Source organism: Panulirus ornatus, chromosome 1 (assembly GCF_036320965.1).
Source record: "Panulirus ornatus isolate Po-2019 chromosome 1, ASM3632096v1, whole genome shotgun sequence".
NCBI classification, from domain to species: domain Eukaryota; kingdom Metazoa; phylum Arthropoda; class Malacostraca; order Decapoda; family Palinuridae; genus Panulirus; species Panulirus ornatus.
The window spans coordinates 23,956,112-23,976,656 of NC_092224.1; the positions used below are offsets into that span (position 1 = coordinate 23,956,112).

Here is a 20,545-nt window from a genome sequence, read left to right on the forward strand (position 1 = left end):
ACTGTCGTTTCTGACTTCTGCATTGCATGTGACAGATGATTTACATATCAAAGAGCTCGCAGCTTCATATGTACTGGGGACCCGTACAAGTCTATAACAGGGAGGGCAAACTAGACTATGACAGGAAAGGGTAGCTAAACTATGGCAGGGATGGGTGGTAGACTATGGCATACCAGGTGATATCTAGGTGAAGTCCGGATGTTTTCACCACCACAGCCCGGGCTAAGCCAAGGCTGTTAGATTTGGTTGTTGATCGACAAGGTTCTTGGAAGCCGCAGTCCTGATGCCTACATAGCCCCTACAGCCTGGCAAAGAGGGGGTAGGGAGCTGGCGTCTATAGAGATGAAGTACACGTTTTAACTGCACTGGTGTACTGCGGAACGAATTAAGGCTAGACAATAGTAGGATATGTTGGAGTGGTAGGATGAGGAGACGAGGCTATTGGTAGGCGGTGGAAGTTTTAAATATGAGATGTTCATGAATGGCGTAAGACAATAACGACTTTCTGTTTCATTATCTGAACTCATTAAGTTCATTCAAAATGACATACGAGCCTCTACTGCATTAGTGGTTGGCGCTCCTAACCCAACATGGTGGTCAAGTGAACGCCTGGCATTGGGGCTCAACCTTCGATGCTGCCAGAACAATCCAAACTATCGTACAGGAGCAGGTCCAGTCATGAACCTCGGGGCAGTGACGTCAAGGTGGAGGGGCTTTCCCGAGACAACTTACAAGTAGGAATATTTTGAGGCCGCTCTTCCTGGACGTGCGGGATACGTAAGTGTTGCTCCATCGTCATGATCTTCCTGACGTCCTGGTTCCGTAGGTGTTGCTCCAACGTCACGATCTTGTTTATAGGTTCAGGTGGCTGGGAACAGAGAGGACTTTGTGCAATAGAGGTGGACCTAGGATGATACAAGGGTCGAATAGGGAGGGATCATCTTTATCTGTTATATATTATTGAAACTTTTTCTCTATAGCGAATGAGGATAGTTTGATGATAACACTGCTGCCGTCTCAGACGTCATTGTGGTCATAACCCTGTCAGCAGTTTAGGGATTATTGTGGTCATAACACTGGTGCCAGCTTAGCAGTCAGATCAGATATTTCCAATAATCACAATGCTTCGTAAATTTTTAATCGAAGAAAAGTAGCTAAAGATTGAAAACGGAAATATCACCCAAATATATGCGACTGTGATAAAAAAAAAAAAATGCCTTGAATTAGTCTGATTTAATCTGTCTTCACATAAGTTTTAGGTAAAAAGGCAAGAAAAATATAATCACTCAGGCAAGATTATAAAACCTTTAGCAAAATAGATATGTTAGTTTGGCTTAACAACAAAAAATAATGTCTATTTCTGATAAAATCTTTTGATATATTCAACAGCTGGGAATAGAAATTACCCTCTGATGTAATACACTTCCAAGAGGCTTATGATAAAAAGTGCCACACGAGAGACTGCAATGTAAATTAACATGAAACGTATTTCTAGAGGAACCTCGTAAACGAGCTAGTGGCTCACTTTCCCAGAATGAACGATCAAGCCTCCGCTAGCTGAACGTAGCAAGCAGGTTGTCCCAGTGATCGGTACTTACTAGCATCAGTGTTTTAACATAATCTACAAGACAAAGGTAGAAATAGGTTCCATTTATAAGTTATGAAAAGCTGCGGACGGTACAAAAACAGGAGGTGGATCTGTGGAGGAGAAATCAGAAAATATATTAAAAAAAATTCTTGACAGACGATTAGATTTAACTTTGCTGTAAAGTACCCACGGTGGAGATAAGACTAATAAAACATTGGTACAATGTACTCAGAAATCTAGTATCCAAAGTAAATGAAGAAAAGCACCACTAACTCATCACTAGTAACGATCTAAAATACGCCAAACAATGATAACCAGCATTACGGTTAGGCTGTATAACATGACACTGTCCACAAAACTACATAATCTTGACACTCTTCACCACGTCAGTAAGGCCACATATTTGAATATGCTCCTCATTTCCAATCTCCGAACTATGTAAAGGACGAAAAAACTGAGACAGAAGACCTGCAATATTAAATCCACCATATCTGAGAAGCCGAACGTGTGAAAACGGATGAAGTTTAAGTTACATAGATTACGTGGAAATTTGATAACGTTTTGAAAATTCTTATTGAGTTTGACCGCGTAAATCATGATTTCTTTTTTCAGTACAGCTCAGTACTGTTACTAGACCTAAAAGAATGTAAGTTGAAAGAAATAAATCTATTACTAACACAGTCAAAAGTTCCTTTGTAAATAGATTTGTCGAACATTAGAACAAGTTACGACTAGATGTTGTTGAGGATAGAAACTGTCGCTGCGTTGATATCAAACCTGTTGGGCCAGTGTACTGACAGTTTGAGGTTTTGTCAAGTGAAATACATCGGTACCGACACGCATGTAAACTTAATTGATTCCATTTCCATGTCAGAAAGACGGTCCTCCTCCATAGACTCGCAGCCAGAGAGCAGGGTAACATAGTATAACTCCATGCTTGTATTACTTTAAAAAGCCTTTGTGTTTCTTCAGTTCTTTGATTCTGCTGTAGGTTTTAGCTAGAGTAAACGAAGGGTGGGGAAAGGGCTTTCGTACTTTTCTAAGCCTCATCTAGCTAGTGTTAGAATGTCACTCTGCATATAACCTCGTAATAGGCCAATGGGCCTTCTATTTTCTTAAATCAGTTTTCTTTAATCAGTATGAATTAAATTCTATAGTGTATGATTCAGCAACTTAAAATATCTAGAAATCAACTCAATTTAGAGGAGAAATAACGTTGGGGCAAAACATTGTCTATATTTCTAGTGACAATAGTATTCTTTAAGTCTAACTACATAAACGTTTGTACAAGATTAGGTCAAGTGTCAAGGTGATATACAAGTGATCACTTTAAACCAGTATGTACATGAAGAATATTTTAGAGATGATGTGGATAAAGAATGTTAGCAATAAAACGGTAAGACAAGCTTAAGTAATTATCAATAACGAGAAAAAGACGCGTCCATGAAAAGAGTGATGTATTGATTCAAAACTGAATACTTTAGGTCGGTTGATAATGAAGAATAAATTGGAACCAAAAAGTATTTCAAATTATCATCCCCCTCTACAAAACTCTTGCATTTACCTCCTTCACCACCCCATCCACAAACATAGTAAACACCCACGGGTGGTGACATGACACACTCCTGCCACAGACTCACTTTTACCTGGAACCACTCATCCTCCTCTTCACTTAATCGCACACATGACTTACTTTATTGATAAATGGTCATTGCTTCCAATATCTTTTCTCCTCCACCATATATTCGTAACACCTTCCACAAAGCATCTATGTCTACCTTATCAATGTTTTCTCTAAGTATTTCTAACTCATCTGTGATAACCTTCACGTCCCTGTTATAATGCAGTAGATGAATTATTCCAAAGCCACAATACTATTACACTCTAGGTCGAAAATATGTTTCTCTCTTTCTAGGTTCAGTCCATTCGGTTTGTCTTCCACCTCAAAACCCGGACGATCCAAAACTATTCCAGGAACGACAGATTTCTGCAATGGGCTGGGCTTTTACCGAGACCGGGCCTGAAAGTGACATGATGCTGTATGGTGTGGTCGCACTAGCTGACCGTGAGACGTGTAATGCTACCTACAGAGGAAATCTGGTCGACGAAGAGGTAAATGCTGTGGCTATTTTCGATTTCTAAAACAAGAGTTTGATTTCATTTACGATGCTGAGTGTTTTGAGCATACTCGAGTTAACTCTCCTCTTCGAGTGTGGGCATCGATGTTGATACTCGCCAAAGACACAATATCTTATAACTACCGACTGTTATGGCAGATGTGAAGTATTCCATGACCATCATCTTCGTTGTTTTAACTTCATCGCCAGCATCCTTCTCGCTCATCTTAGCCTAACTTGGTGTCTGGCTGTAGCCTACTCCTCTCGGAAGAGCGAACATGTTCAGTTTCCTTCCCTACTAAAAATAAAAGGGGAAAATAAGGAAAATGGGAGTTAGAAGTAAACAAAACAGCTCATTCAAGGTTGTCCTTGGGGGAATGAAAGACACCGGAGGGAGAACTAAACGATTTATAATATACTCCAGCACCAATAATACGATTCCACATACATAGAACCATCTGTATTCATATTCTACATGGGTTCCACTATTATTCGCACGGAATAAGCAGCCGTCTCAGGGGGGATCTAGGGATAAAAGTCTCAGTCAGTGACGAAACCCAACAAACTTATCACAATGTATTCTGTTATAGACTATGAGTACAAAGCGTTGTCATCGTGCATCATGCACACACACACACGCAGCACACACTCCTCAATCGAGGCTTCCCCACCACAATCTAAATCCTGCGCACTGGCTGTAAGTGGCAACCTAGAACAAGTAATGTATGATTGCTCTTATTCCTTCAGAAGAAATCTATATTCATGTATTTCACCTGCATTATTCTTTTCTTTCTAATGAAAAATCAAATTTGTCATTGTTTTATGGGGGGGGGGGGTAATGTGAATGAAGGAGGGTTCATGTGAATGAACGAGAAATCAATAGACAGTTTGTATGGAGCAACTCAGCAGTTCACATATCATCAACCCACTACACTAAGCAAGATGGGATGGGTTGGGGTTACTACGCGTACCCATAACAACGACGTACGGTGCCTCTTCTTCCTCCTTCACCTCATCCTGCGCTGTGACACGGGTCCATGGGCGACGCTTACGTACACTCCCATGCCTCACGACATATTATCATGGATCTCCTCCTCCCCACCACAGACTTTCACCCACCTCCTATCACTATTACTTACCTTCTTTTCTACGTCATGACGTACAGTCGTTTGGTAAGGACTGTGTTTGACTGGGTCTATATATATATCCCTAGCGTCAAGTAGTGTTTTTCATTATAGATGTATTTGCAACCTGAATTGGCTTGAGCAGGAATTTGCCATTAGCATCCGTATTCTTCATGAATGGATAACATACCAGAAGTTTAAATTGACATATAAGAAAAATAAGATATTGGGAAATGATAGATGACAGTACCATCCACTTGTTTTAATGTTCACTAACCTTGTCAGTATCTTTAGTGTGTATGATATTTATTCGTCCGTAGGTCTGTTTCGGTGGTAAAGCCGGCCAGGGTTTCTGCACAGGTGGCTCAGGCACTTCTCTGGTGATGCTAAAAGCCTCTGATATCCTGGCCATCCAGACTGGTGTGGGGTCCTACGGTCCAGCGCCATATCGTCTACACTTGTGTTTGGCATTATAGAAACTAGATCGAAGAGAATTTGAAACCCTAAAAGAGAAGAAACCAAGGTATGAAGCATCGGATTTACAGTTCATAGAATATTAACCCATGTTAACTAACAACTTGCCTGAAAGAAATGAAATACGGATAATGATTAATGATTAAGAGTATTTTTCTGTCATTAGTAGAATTTGAAAAAATCAGTCGTCTGTTTTAACAGGTATTATTAACAAATTATATTTTAGACATCTCTTACGGCAACGTTGGCCTTAATTTTCTGCTTTGATCTGTGTAGTTAGTTGCACAATCATAGTATTTAGCACAGGTCTTAAGAATGTCACTAATGAAGTATACGACAATAATTATGGTTGTTAGAAAGGCACAGCTTCGTAGTTATTTTTTTTTTTTACATTTTCACTTAATCATATTAATGTATAGCGGTAGCATGCAATATCCATATACATGTTGCAGTGTTGAATCCAAAATGGGCCAGGGAAGTATTCATTAGTCTACAAGTATTAAGATTCGGCTTGGGAAAGGGGATCAGGTAGATGGCTTCTCCTGGAACCCATTCTGGTCGTCCACTTCCTAATGCAGTTTCACTTTACTGTGGTTCACAGATGCCATGAAATACATCCAACGACCTGTAAAATATTTATATATATGTATATATATATATATATATATATATATATATATATATATATATATATATATATATACGAACAAAGTGCATATGAACGCGCACCTTCATAGAACATACCAACCTTCAACAGCCAGGATCGAACCCGGGACCCCTGTGCAACAGGCGGGAACCTTGCGGTAGCGCTTCCGCCTGTTGAACAGGGGTCCCGGGTTCGATTCTGGCTGTTGAAGGTTGGTATGATATATATATATATATATATATATATATATATATATATATATATATATATATATATATATATATATATATGTATATATATATATATATATATATATATATATATATATATATATATATTATATATTATTACACTTTGTCTCTGTCTCCCGCGTTAGCGAGGTAGCACAAGGAAACAGACGAAAGAATGGCCTAACCCACCCACATACACATGTATATACATACACGTACATATATATATATATATATATATATATATATATATATATATATATATATATATATATATATATATATATATATATATATATATATATATATATTGGAAAATATCACAACTGAGCGCTTGATCAAGTATATTCCTGTGTCCACGGGGAAATGAAACATGATAAGTTCCCAAGTGCACTTTCGGGTAATAATCACATCATCAGGGGAGATACAGGAAAGAAATATAACAGTTAGTAGATATACAACGAAGAGACGTTCCTAAGACGCCAATTGGTAAACAAGCGAATGTCAGAACGTAGGTCGGATGCGTTCGAGTCTGGCAACAAACGTATCATAAACTTATTATGCTGACAAGTAGAGGAACTGTTTGCAAAGTCTCTCAACAATAAAGCTATCCAATTCCTGTAGACCTTCACTAGTGTTAATGTTACAGTTCTCTGTGTATTTCATAATAGAAAATTCAATGATATTTCTCGTGGTACAGCAGTTGATAACTGAGATGGCATTACTACAGTCAATACAGTGATCATAATTTTTAACATCATTAAACGAGGCATTTGATTCTTGTCCTGTTCTTATACTATATTCACGTTTCTTAAGTCTAACTGAAAGATCCTTCTTACCAGTCTGTTCAACATGAAACTTATCACAATTTCTTCAAGGCACTCTATAGATGCATCCTGCAAAACTTTCTGGTGAGTTCCCGATTAAGGTATTCTTCACAGCATTGCTGTAGCTGAAGACAACATTTATATTAAAGGATTTGAGCAACATGGGAAGTAAAGTGAAATTGTTATTAAAAGGGAGAACTAAAAGGTTCTTGGTGTCAAGGGGAGGTTTGGGTTCAACTCTATAAAATAATTTCTCTGCCAATTCAAGGGATTTATCGATGAAAGATCTGGGTTACTTTAACTTGGATTCAATAGAATATATCTTTTCAAACTCATCATCAGTAAACTCTGGACTGCCAATAGGTAATACCCTAAGGAACATAGACTGGAATGATGATAATTCAATTCAATTATGTCATGTTGAGCTGAGTAATAATGGATATATGACCATACATTGGTAGGTTTTCTGTATGTGCATATATAGAAAACCGACATCTGCCACTCTGTCATCAAAGACCTTTAACAATCCTTCAAAATATTTACTCCATCTCCTCCTCATTCCATCACTGCCTGTTCTCACTTCCCCTTTTGCCGCTTTCTCTGATCGCAGCATTTTCCTTTTTCGCACATATTTGTCTCCTTCCGAAACGTCTTTTTATTTTCCCCAAAGTTTAGTGATACTTCACTCCAACTCTCATTTGCCCTCTTTTTCGTCCGCTGTACCTTCCTCTTGACTTCCTGCCACTTTCTCCTATACATCTCCCAATTATTTGCACTTCTTACCACCAAAACCCCTCTCTTTTCTCTTTCAGTAGCAACTTTACTTCTTTATCCCATCACTCACTACCTTCTCTAATCTGCCCACCTCCCACCTTTCGCATGCCACATGCACCTCTTGCTCATGCCATCACTGTTTCCGTAATTACCTCCTATTCCTTACCCACTGCCCCCTCACTTCATTTGCTTTCACCTTTTGTGATTTTACACTCAATCTCTCCTGGTAAATCTTCACACAAGTCTCCTTTCCAAGCTCACTTACCCTCACACTCTCCTCTCCCCGACATTGTCTCCTCTTTTCGAAAACCTCTACAAATCTTCACCCTCTCCTCCAAGATGTAGTGATCAGAAATTTCACCATCTGCCCCTCTCAGCACATTTACAGCAAGTCTCTCTTTGACACGCCTGTCAATAAATACGTATTCTAGTAATGCCTGTTGACCATCTCTCCTACTCATATATGTATACTTGTGTATATCTCTTTTTAAACTAGGTATTCCCAATCACCAGTCTTTTTTCAGCAAAAAGCTCCACAAGCTCTTCACCATTTCCATTCATAACAGTGAATACTCCATGCACACCAATTGTACTCTCAACTGCCACATTACTTACCTTTGCATTTAAATCGCCCATGACTAATACACAGTCTCGTGCACAAAAACTACTGACACACTTACGCAACTGCTCCCAAAACGCTTGTCTCTTCTTATGTCACGTGTATAAGCACCAGAAATCACCCATCTCTCGCTGTCCACTTTCGGTTTCTTCCAAATCAGTCTAGAATCTACTTTCTTACACTCCATCACACACTCTGACAACTTCTGCTTCAGGAGTAGTGCTACTCCTTCCCTAGCTTCCTTACCTCTAACTTTATTCCTACCTCTAACTTTATTCCCAAGACATTTCCAACACATTTTTTTCCCTTTTACCCTTGAGCTTCGTTTCACTCAGAGCCAGTACATCAAGGTTTCTTTCCTCAAACATACTACTTATCTCTCCTCTATTCTCATCTTTATTACATCCACACACATTCAGATACCCCAATCTGAGCCTTCGAGGAGGAGGATCGCTCCATGCTTGGCTCCTTCTTCTGTTCCCTCTAGAAATTGAAATACAAGAGGGGGTGTCCTTCCCCCCCGCTCCCGCCCCCTTTAGTCGCCTTCTGCGACACGCAGGGAATATGGAGGTAGAATTCTTGCTTCCCTTCCCAAGGTTATGTAAGGAAATAGATTCTAGATTGATTTGGGTAGAATTGAAAGTGGACACCGAGGAATGGATTATTATTGGTGCTTATTCTGAGTGTTCAAAGTATTTTGGGAGCAGCTGAATAAGTGTATCAGCAGTCTCGATGTAAGAGAGCGAGTATTAATGATGGCTGATTTAACCACGAAGGTAAGGAATCTGGCAGATGTGGGTATAAGTGGTGTACATGGGGTATTCAGTTTTATGAATGGAAATGGTGAACTGCTTGTGTAGCTGAGTGCTGAAAAAAAGGACTGGTGATTGGGAATCCCTGGTTTAAAAAGAGGGAACATACACAAGTATACGTATGTGAGTAGGAGAGATGGCCACCTGGTATTATTGGATTAGAACATATATTTTCATACATATTCGCTATTTCCTGCATTAGCGAGGTAGCGTCAAAAACATGACTAAGCGTCAGAAAGAAAAATCCTCAATTGGCTCACATCTCTGTTCCTTCTTTTGGAAAAGTAAAATAGGAGGGGAGGATTTCCAGTACCCCGCTCCCAACCCTTTTAGTCGCCTCATACGACATGCGAGGAATACGTGGGAAGTCTTTTTTCTCCCCTATCCCCAGAGATTACATATATATATATATATATATATATATATATATATATATATATATATATATATATATATATATATATATATATATATATATTTTTTTTTTTTTTTTTTTATACTTTGTCGCTGTCTCCCGCGTTTGCGAGGTAGCGCAAGGAAACAGACGAAAGAAATGGCCCAACCCCCCCCCCCCCATACACATGTACATACACACGTCCACACACGCAAATATACATACCTACACAGCTTTCCATGGTTTACCCCAGACGCTTCACATGCCTTGCTTCAATCCACTGACAGCACGTCAACCCCTGTATACCACATGACTCCAATTCACTCTATTTCTTGCCCTCCTTTCACCCTCCTGCATGTTCAGGCCCCGATCACACAAAATCTTTTTCACTCCATCTTTCCACCTCCAATTTGGTCTCCCTCTTCTCCTCGTTCCCTCCACCTCCGACACATATATCCTCTTGGTCAATCTCTCCTCACTCATTCTCTCCATGTGCCCAAACCATTTCAAAACACCCTCTTCTGCTCTCTCAACCACGCTCTTTTTATTTCCACACATCTCTCTTACCCTTACGTTACTTACTCGATCAAACCACCTCACACCACACATTGTCCTCAAACATCTCATTTCCAGCACATCCATCCTCCTGCGCACATCTCTATCCATAGCCCACGCCTCGCAACCATACAGCATTGTTGGAACCACTATTCCCTCAAACATACCCATTTTTGCTTTCCGAGATAATGTTCTCGACTTCCACACATTTTTCAAGGCTCCCAAAATTTTCGCCCCCTCCCCCACCCTATGATCCACTTCCGCTTCCATGGTTCCATCCGCTGACAGATCCACTCCCAGATATCTAAAACACTTCACTTCCTCCAGTTTTTCTCCATTCAAACTCACCTCCCAATTGACTTGACCCTCACCCCTACTGTACCTAATAACCTTGCTCTTATTCACATTTACTCTCAACTTTCTTCTTCCACACACTTTACCAAACTCAGTCACCAGCTTCTGCAGTTTCTCACATGAATCAGCCACCAGCGCTGTATCATCAGCGAACAACAATTGACTCACTTCCCAAGCTCTCTCATCCCCAACAGACTTCATACTTGCCCCTCTTTCCAGGACTCTTGCATTTACCTCCCTTACAACCCCATCCATAAACAAATTAAACAACCATGGAGACATCACACACCCCTGCCGCAAACCTACATTCACTGAGAACCAATCACTTTCCTCTCTTCCTACACGTACACATGCCTTACATCCTCGATAAAAACTTTTCACTGCTTCTAACAACTTGCCTCCCACGCCATATATTCTTAATACCTTCCACAGAGCATCTCTATCAACTCTATCATATGCCTTCTCCAGATCCATAAATGCTACATACAAATCCATTTGCTATATATATATATATATATATATATATATATATATATATATATATATATATATATATATATATATATATATATATATGCTGAAAACCAAGAGGGAAATGAAACACCATAAGTTTCAAGAGCTTTCGTGTGTTACATCCTCAGGGAAAAGTGTAAATATGAAGGCAAAAGTTAACTGTATATATATAATTTATTATACTTGATTGCCGTTTCCCGCGTCAGCGAGGTAGCGCCAGGAAACGGACGAAGTATGGCCCATCCACTCATGTACACACACACACACACACACACACACACACACACATATATATATATATATATATATATATATATATATATATATATATATATATATATATATATATATGTGTGTGTGTGTGTGTGTGTGTGTGTGTGTGTACGCTCGCACACGCACATATACATACATGTACATATCAATCTAAAAACATTTATGTACAAACACATAGACATAGACATATATACAAATGTACTTATTCATACTTGCTCGCCTTCATCCGTTCCTGGCACTACCCCGCTGTATATATATTTATATTCATTAATTTATATTTATTTATTTTGCTTTGTCGCTGTCTCCCGCGTTATTTTCACTATGCTTGATCGCCGTTTCCCGCGCCAGCGAGGTAGCGTCAGGAAACAGACGAAGAACGACTCATACACGTACATATACATATCAATATATACATATCAACATATACACATATACACGTACATATATAAACATGTCCAATTCATATTTGGTTACCTTCAATCCATTCCTAGTGCCACCCCGCCCCACAGGAAATAGCATCGCTCCCCAACGCTTCAGCGAGGTAGCGCTAGGAAAACAGACAAAAAAGGCCACATTCATTCACACTCAGTTAGTATCTGTCATGTGTAATGCACCGAAAACACAGCTCCCTATCCACATCCGGGACCCACAGACCTTTCCATGATTTTCCAAAGACGTTTCACATGCCCTGGTTTAGTCCATTGACTGATATATATATATATATATATATATATATATATATATATATATATATATATATATATATATATATATATATTTGGTCTCTCACTTCTCCTCATTCGCTGCACCTCTGACACATATGTCCTCTTTGTCAATCTTTCCTCCCTCATTCTCTCCATGTGACCAAACCATTTCAATACACCCTCTTCTGCTCTCGCAACCACGCTCTTTTTATTACCACACATCTCTCCTACCCTTTCATTACGTACTCGATCGAACCACCTCACACCACATATTGTCCTCATACATTTCATTTACAACACATCCACCCTCTTCCGCACAACCCTATCTATAGCCCATGCCTCGCAACCATATAACCATATATATATATATATATATATATTGTCCATGACATATGAACTTGATATTTTACGAACCAGTGGCCTTCATAAAGAAAGAAACTAACCATTGTAATAACTTGTATGTGATTGAGCGAACTGAACCCACCATGGGTCTTGCTGGATAATTTGGCTCATGTGTGTTGACAAATCAATACATATATGGCACTGAAGGGGATAATGATGACAATCTTTTGATGAGAAAATCAGTACCTTCCAACAGAAACTTCAGTTGTTTGTTAAAGTCTGCAATACATGTGTCTAGCGGATTTCTACCGTTTATAGTTTGTTGTACGATCACCTGTAAAAAAAACCCTTTCATTTGTAACAAATGTTGTCTTTGTTCAAATTTACAACTGCATTAGCCATATCTGCTTTAGTGATCTACCGTCTCTTTTTTCCAAATGATTAATTGCACTGATGAATCTCTGTGGACAATGTGGAGCAGCTGGCTTTGACACACTAGCATGCTCTATACATATGTTCATGGCATCATTGGATAACTCGCTGTACATCTCTGAATTACAAAACGATTGTGCAAGATCAACACAACTTCCTTGTCAGAGCACACAATAAACATAGCCATAACCTAGGGCACACGGGGTATCATTGTCAAGTTGTTTATCAGAAAGATTCACCTCAAAGAATGGGTTTGCGCCCTTAGTCCGCCAACAATTCTCAGCAAGTGAGGCCCAGATTTGATTCAGCTGATTTTGAAGACTATCTGAAATTCGGAATTAGTTTCTTTGTATTAGATTCCCTTCATATGTCATGTACATGCTTTAATCTCTCTGATATGGTAATCTGTCGCATCTGTCGATGTGTTCGTCTCTTCTTAGGGTCTCAAATTCCTCTCGATCCAGTTTCTGTAGAGAGAGACGGAGGTGTAGACCCCAGGCCTATTTTCTTTACCGCAGGGTACTGGGCCGTAGGACACCACACCAATCTGCAGGAAGGGCGGGCCAGAAGGGCCTGATAACAGCAGGGGGCCGCCTGAATCACCTTTGCAAGAGTCCTGGCCCTCACGACCTCCAAAACAGACCTGTAGACAAATCGGTATCATATTCATTAGAAAGACTGGAAAGATTAAGAAAATACTGACAACTGAGAGTATTTAATTAGCAGTCGTATCCCAATGTCTTATTTTGTTTATACTTTTAGTTAGAAATTAGATAAAAGATTTCTCGAAAACAACTACAGTCACACACACACACACACACACACACACACAGTGATATATATATATATATATATATATATATATATATATATATATATATATATATATATATATATATATATATATATATATACTATAGCTGATAAGGCTAACACAGTTGTGATCATGAACAAAAGGGACTTTTTATCTAAAATGAATGACCTTTTAAGTGATGACACAACATACTTTAAACTCAGTAAGAATCCCCTAAAAGCAGTTAATTCTCATTTTGATAAAAAAAAAAAAACTGAAGTTGTTATTGAAAGGTAAAGGTTCTCTAATCAAACGTTTGTCATCTTTGTCCCCTTCACTGCCATACATGTATGAACTTATCAAAACACATAAACCAAATCTTCCAGCAAGACCTATTGTGAGTCCAGTAGGCTCCATCACATATAAATTGTCAAATGGTTAGTTTCTTTATCAAGCCCGTTAGTGGGTGAGATATCAAATTCTAATATCATGAGCAATGTAGATTTAGTTAACTGGCTTAATGATATCAGTGTTGACTTTGATTTCAAACTGGTTAGCTTTGATGTTTCATTTCTGTTCACAAAAGTTCCAGTGGATGACCTCTTAGAATATTTGGTTAATGTCTTGAAAAATATTCTCAAAGTCTGTTTATACTGAAATTGTGTATAAAAGACTGTTTATTTCAATTTAATGGGGAATATTATGCTCAGAAATTTAGTATGGCAATGGATAACCCTCTTTCACCTATATTAAGTAATCTTTACTTAGAACTAAAGGATATCTTACCCTCTAATGCAATTTGGTTTAGGTATGTAGATGATGTTCTTTGTGTTTGGCCAACAAATGAAAATTTACCATTTCTCCCCTTACTTAACAATTTAGTACCTTCCATCATCTTTGCTATAGAAGTCGAAAATAATGGTGTTACCATTTTTAGATTGCGTAATTCATAGGGATGGAAACATGTTTAAGTTTAGCATTTACAGAAAACCTACCAGTGTATGCTCATATATCCATTATTACTCAGCTCAACATGGCAGAGTTAAATCATCATCATTTCAGTCTATGTTCCTTGGGGCATTACGTATATGCAGTCCAGAGTTTACTAATGATGAGTTTGAGAAGATATATTCTATTGGATCCAAGTTAAAGTATCCTAGATCTTTCATCGATACATCTCTTCAGCTGACAAAGAAATCTTTTTATAAAGTTAAACCCAAACCTCCCCTTGACACCAAGAACCTTTTAGTTCTCCCTTTTAGTAATGATTTTACTTTACTTCCCATGCTGTTTAAATCTTTCAATGTAAATGTTGCCTTCAGCCACAACAATACTGTAAAGAATATCTGAATCAGGAACTCACCAGAAAGTTCCGCAGGATGCGTTTATAGAGTACCATGTAAAAACTGATAAGTTTTATGTTGGGCAGACTGGTAAGGATCTTTCTGTTAAACTTAAGCAACATAAATATAGTATAAGAACAGAATAAGAATCAAAGGCTTTGTTTAATCATGTCTGAAACTATGATCATTGTACTTTATGGGGTAATGCCATCTCAGTTGTTAACTCCGACTCTTGTACCACGAGAAATATCATTTCATCTTCTATTATCAAATACACAAAGAACTGTAATATTAGTATTACTGAAGGTCTATACAATTCGGATAGCTTTATAGTTGATAAAATTTTAAACAGTTCCCTTTCTTGTCACAATAAATTTTATGATACGCATGTTGCCAGACTTGAACGCACCCGACCTCCATTCGGGTAGTCACTTGTTTACCAAATGGCATCTTAGTCACGTTTTTTCGTTGTGTATCAACTGACTGTTATATTTCTTTCATGTATCTCCTCTGGTGATGTGATCATTACGCGAAAGTGCACTAGGGAACTTATCGTGTTTCATTTTCCCGTGGTTAAGAAAGGAATTTAGTTGATCACGCGCTCAACTGTGATCTCTTCCAATATATATATATATATATATATATATATATATATATATATATATATATATATATATATATATATATATATACCTCGCGTTAGCGAGGTAGCGTTAAGAACAGAGGACTGGACCTTTGAGGGAATATCCTCACCTGAGAAGAGGGTGTTTTGAAATGGTTTGGTCACATGGAGAGAATGAGTGAGGAAAGATTGACCAAGAGGATATATGTGTCAGAGCTGGAGGGAACGAGGAGAAGTGGGAGATCAAATTGGAGGTGGAAAGATGGAGTGAAAAAGATTTTGAATGATCGGGGCCTGAACATGCAGGAGGGTGAAAGGCGTGCAAGAAATAGAATGAATTGGAACGATGTGGTATACCGGGGTCGACGTGCTGTCAATGGATTGAACCAGGGCATGTGAAGCGTCTGGGGTAAACCATGGAAAGTTGTGTGGGGCCTGGATGTGGAAAGGGAGCTGTGGTTTCGGGCATTATTATATGACAGCTAGAGACTGAATGTGAACGAATGGGGCCTTTGTTGTATTTTCCTAGCGCTACCTCGCACACATGAGGGGGGAGGGGGTTGTTATTCCATGTGTGGTGAGGTGGCGATGGGAATAAAAAGGGCAGACAGTATGAATTATGTACATGTGTATATATATGTATATGTCTGTGTGTGTATATATATGTGTACATTGAGATGTATAGGTATGTATAGTTGCGTGTGTGGACGTGCATGTATATACATGGGTATGTGGGTGGGTTGGGCCATTCTTTCGTCTGTTTCCTTGCGCTACCTCGCTAACGCGGGAGAGAGCGACAAAGCAAAATAATAAAAAATAAAATATATATATATATATATATATATATATATATATATATATATATATATATATATATATATATATATATATATATGAAAAGGAACTCAAAACAAGAAGGAGGATAAATGATTAACCCAAACAGTTTCCTTAACACACGAGTGTAAATACTTCGTGTTCTCTTTCCCTCTCTTTTATTCTCTTGGATAGTATCAACATCGGTGACCACACACTTAGAAGACGGATTCATAGAAAATTCTCTCCATTTGTTTGGAAATGATAAACAGACGCCTGATTTACCTGTTCGTTGACCAGGATTCCTCCGTAGGTCGCGTTGCACATGCCACGGTCAGCCATTGGTAAGGATACATGCAACATCCTGTCACTCGTCGTCCCGTTCTCCGTAGTACCCCAGCCCGCCACCACGGCCTGTCTTTCGTTTATTATTGTTCCAGGATCCAGGTCCTGCGGTGGCAGACACACTGCCTGAATTAATTCTGGAAGGAAAAAGATTACGTGAAAAGTTATACTTAACCTAGACTGTTCCGCTCATAGATTGTTTATCATAATAGTTATGAGAAGATACGGTTAGGTGGGGTGGCATTCTCTCTCTCTCTCTCTCTCTCTCTCTCTCTCTCTCTCTCTCTCTCTCTCTCTCTCTCTCTCTCTCTCTCTCTCTCTCTCTCTCTCTCTCTCTCTCATTCAGTGACATGTATTAGATTCACTCTGACAAGTACCAGACGACATATCACAGTATTCTCCACACCTCAGTGATAAACAGTAAGGGCATTCCTCGTTGAGTCATTTTTTTTTTTTGAAGCTAAGGATAACGGTGTGGTCATCTGCCTGATGAACAGATGCCAGTGAGTGTGACATTAACTCTTAAAAGGGGACCATACATACACTGCACATTTATCGAGTGAGAAGAACGTGAGAACCCTCCTCCATCACCCAGAACCCCGTGTCACTAAATAGTTAATAGCACAGGGTCACCCATTACCGTTCTGAAATGATAAAGTATCCTGAAGCTGAAGACGTCCAAGGGACTCGAAGTGTTACAGCCATATCACAATGTTGTAGCTTTGTCGCATGAAAACATCGGCCACATCAGCTTGTTCAAGTATGAAATTAACCAGGAGCCTAATACTACTACATCTATGTACATGGCAGCTTACCAGTGGTCAGACTCACGTCGCGCCGTTGCCAATGATCTGGGTCGAGAGATACGCGAAGATGGTATCATCTTGCCTGACACAAGTACTTGGAACACTTCCTCGTTAACTGTGTTCATATCTGACGGAAGCCTCTGCCCTGTCATTGTTGACAGACACCATATTGAAGTCACCTGCCAGAGCCGATTTCTCTTAGCAGTCATGTTTGAGCTGCTATAAACCACTAGGGGTGGGAGAGAGAGAGAGAGAGAGAGAGAGAGAGAGAGAGAGAGAGAGAGAGAGAGAGAGAGAGAGAGAGAGAGAGAGAGAGAGAGAGAGAGAGAGAGAGATTTTTAGTTCTGTTGACCTTAAACAAGGTTTTCGCAGGTGGACATGCTAAGGGACAGCATATGGCTAACTGCCCTTTCTGTGCCTCCATCGACATTTCTATTTCACTATTTCAAGTTCAGGATTCTTAATATCTTTGAACTGTTGACAAGTTTTTCTTTTTACTTTTTTTGGGGGGATTTCTTTCCTCAAACATACTACCTATCTCTCCTCTCTTCTCATCCACACACATTTAGATACTCCATCTTAAGCCTTCAAGGCGGATGATCACTCTCACTTTGGTTCCTTTTGTCATCTTTTCGAAAATGAAATACAAGAAGGGAAAGGTTCCTTCCAGGCCTTACGCTGGTAAGCTTTGATGTTTCATCCTTGTTCACAAAAGTTCCAGTTGATGAATCAGAATATTTGGTTGATATCTTGGATAATCTTGATTCACCTATTTCAGATTCTGTGTTTATTGAATTGATAGAATTGTGTATAGAAGACTGTGTATTTCAGTGTAATGGAGAATATTTTACTCAGAAATTTGGTATGGCGATAGGTAACCCTCTTTCTCCAGTGTTAAGTAATCTTCACGTGGAACTCTTTGAAACAAAATTACTAAGGGATGTCTTGCCCTCTAAGGCAATTTGGTTTAGGTATGTAGACGATGTTCTTTGTGTTTGGCCAACAAACGAAAATTTACAAACATTGCACCCCTTACTTAACACTCTAGTACCTTCTATCAACTTTACCGTGGAAGTGGGAAATAATTGTATGTTACCTTTTCTAGATTGCATGATCCATAAGGATGGAAACATGTTTAGCATAGACAGAAAACCCACCAATCTCTGTCCTTATATCCATTATTACTCAGCTCAACATGACGGTGAAACTATCATCATTCTAGCTGATGTTCCTCAGGGCATTGCGTATATGCAGTCCGGAATTCATTAATGAGTATGAGAAGATGTATTCTATTGGATCTAAGTTAAGGTATCCTAGATCTTTCGTTGATAAATCCCTTAAGTTGGCAAAGAAATCATTTTATAAAGTTGAACCCAAACCTCCCCTGGTTACCAAGAACCTTTTAATTCTCCCTTTTAAGTGATAATTATACATCACTACCAGGTTGCTTAAATCTTTCAATATAAATGTAGCCTTGAGCAATAACGAACTATAAAGAATATCTTAATCAAAATCTCACCTGAAAATTCTGTGGGCTGTGTTTACAGAATCCCTTTTAAAGCTGTAATGTGTTTTATGTTGGGCAGACTGATAAGGATATTTATCTTAAACTTCAGCAACATGAATATAGCATAAGAACAGGACAAGAATCAAATGCTTTGTTTAATCATGTTAGGAAATTATGACCAGTGTATTAACTGGAGTAACGATACTTCACTTATTAACTTTAACTCCTTTACCACGAAAAATATTGAATCTTCTATTATGAAATACACAAAGAATTGTAACATAATATTAGTGAAGGTTTATAGAAACTTGATAGCTTTGCCGTAATCAAAATTTGTAAACAGTTCCCTTTCCTGTCCACATAATACAAATCTTATGACAGGCATGATGCCCGACCCGAACACCATCAGGCAACGCTTGTTTGCCAATGGTGTCCTAGCTAAGTCTCTTCCCTGTATATCAACTGACAACCGTTCTACGTCTTGTCTCCTTCTTGTATCTCCCCTGACGATGAGATCATCACACAAAAGTGCACTTGGGAAGTTATCGGGTTTCATTTTCCTCGTGGTTATGTGCGTATACTAGATCACGTGTGTGTGTGTGTATATATATATATATATATATATATATATATATATATATATATATATATATATATATATATATATATATATATATTTTTTTTTAAACTATTCGCCATTTCCCGCGTTAGCGAGGTAGCGTTAAGAACAGAGGACTGGGCCATTGAGGGAATATCCTCACCTAGCCCCTTCTCTGTTCCTTCTTTTGGAAAATTTAAAAAAAATGAGAGGGGAGGATTTCCAGCCCCGCTCCCTCCCCTTTTAGTCGCCTTCTACGACACGCAGGAAATACGTGGGAAGTATTCTTAATCCCCTATCCCCAGGGATAAAGGGATATATATATATATTATTATATTATTATTTTGCTTTGTCGCTGTCTCCCGCGTTTGCGAGGTAGCGCAAGGAAACAGACGAAAGAAATGGCCCAACCCACCCCCATACACATGTATATACATACACGTCCACACACGCAAATATACATACCTATACATCTCAATGCACACATATATATACACACACAGACACATACATATATACCCATGCACACAATTCACACTGTCTGCCTTTATTCATTCCCATCGCCACCTCGCCACACATGGAATACCATCCCCCTCCCCCCTCATGTGTGCGAGGTAGCGCTAGGAAAAGACAACAAAGGCCCCATTCGTTCACACTCAGTCTCTAGCTGTCATGCAATAATGCCCGAAACCACAGCTCCCTTTCCACATCCAGGCCCCACACAACTTTCCATGGTTTGCCCCAGACGCTTCACATGCCCTGATTCAATCCACTGACAGCACGTCAACCCCGGTGTACGACATCGATCCAATTCACCCGCCTTTCACCCTCCTGCATGTTCAGGCCCCGATCACTCAAAATCTTTTTCACTCCATCTTTCCAACTCCAATTTGGTCTCCCACTTCTCCTCGTTCCCTCCACCTCCGACACATATATCCTC

General features: G+C 39.1%; 2 protein-coding genes across 2 annotated transcripts in view; one reads left to right on the forward strand and one right to left on the reverse strand.

Moving 5' to 3' along the window:
- The first annotated feature begins 445 nt into the window (after positions 1 to 445).
- On the forward strand, positions 446 to 5,315 carry LOC139763905 (CLIP domain-containing serine protease HP8-like). Its single transcript, XM_071690376.1, has 3 exons — positions 446 to 777; positions 3,504 to 3,700; positions 5,150 to 5,315. Exons 2-3 carry the CDS (start codon positions 3,581 to 3,583, stop codon positions 5,303 to 5,305), a joined length of 276 nt encoding a protein of 91 aa, XP_071546477.1. The 5' UTR covers positions 446 to 777; positions 3,504 to 3,580; the 3' UTR covers positions 5,306 to 5,315.
- A 5,809-nt stretch (positions 5,316 to 11,124) lies between these two features.
- LOC139763805 (melanization protease 1-like) overlaps positions 11,125 to 20,545 on the reverse strand; it is a 32,795-nt gene continuing 23,374 nt past the window's right edge. Inside the window, exons 7-8 of the mRNA XM_071690115.1 lie at positions 16,635 to 16,831; positions 11,125 to 13,421 (exon numbers count right to left, since the gene is read on the reverse strand). Coding sequence (XP_071546216.1) covers positions 13,215 to 13,421; positions 16,635 to 16,831 — 404 coding nt within the window. The 3' untranslated portion in view covers positions 11,125 to 13,214. The remainder of the gene's footprint in view (positions 13,422 to 16,634; positions 16,832 to 20,545) is intronic.

What these genes read in the sequence shown, in the direction of transcription:
- LOC139763905 (XM_071690376.1), top strand. Translation starts at nt 3,581, where the DNA reads ATGGGCTGGGCTTTTACCGAGACCGGGCCTGAAAGTGACATGATGCTG. An exon ending in GAAATCTGGTCGACGAAGAG is followed by an intron (nt 3,701 to 5,149) that starts GTAAATGCTGTG and finishes ATTCGTCCGTAG; the next exon opens with GTCTGTTTCGGTGGTAAAGC.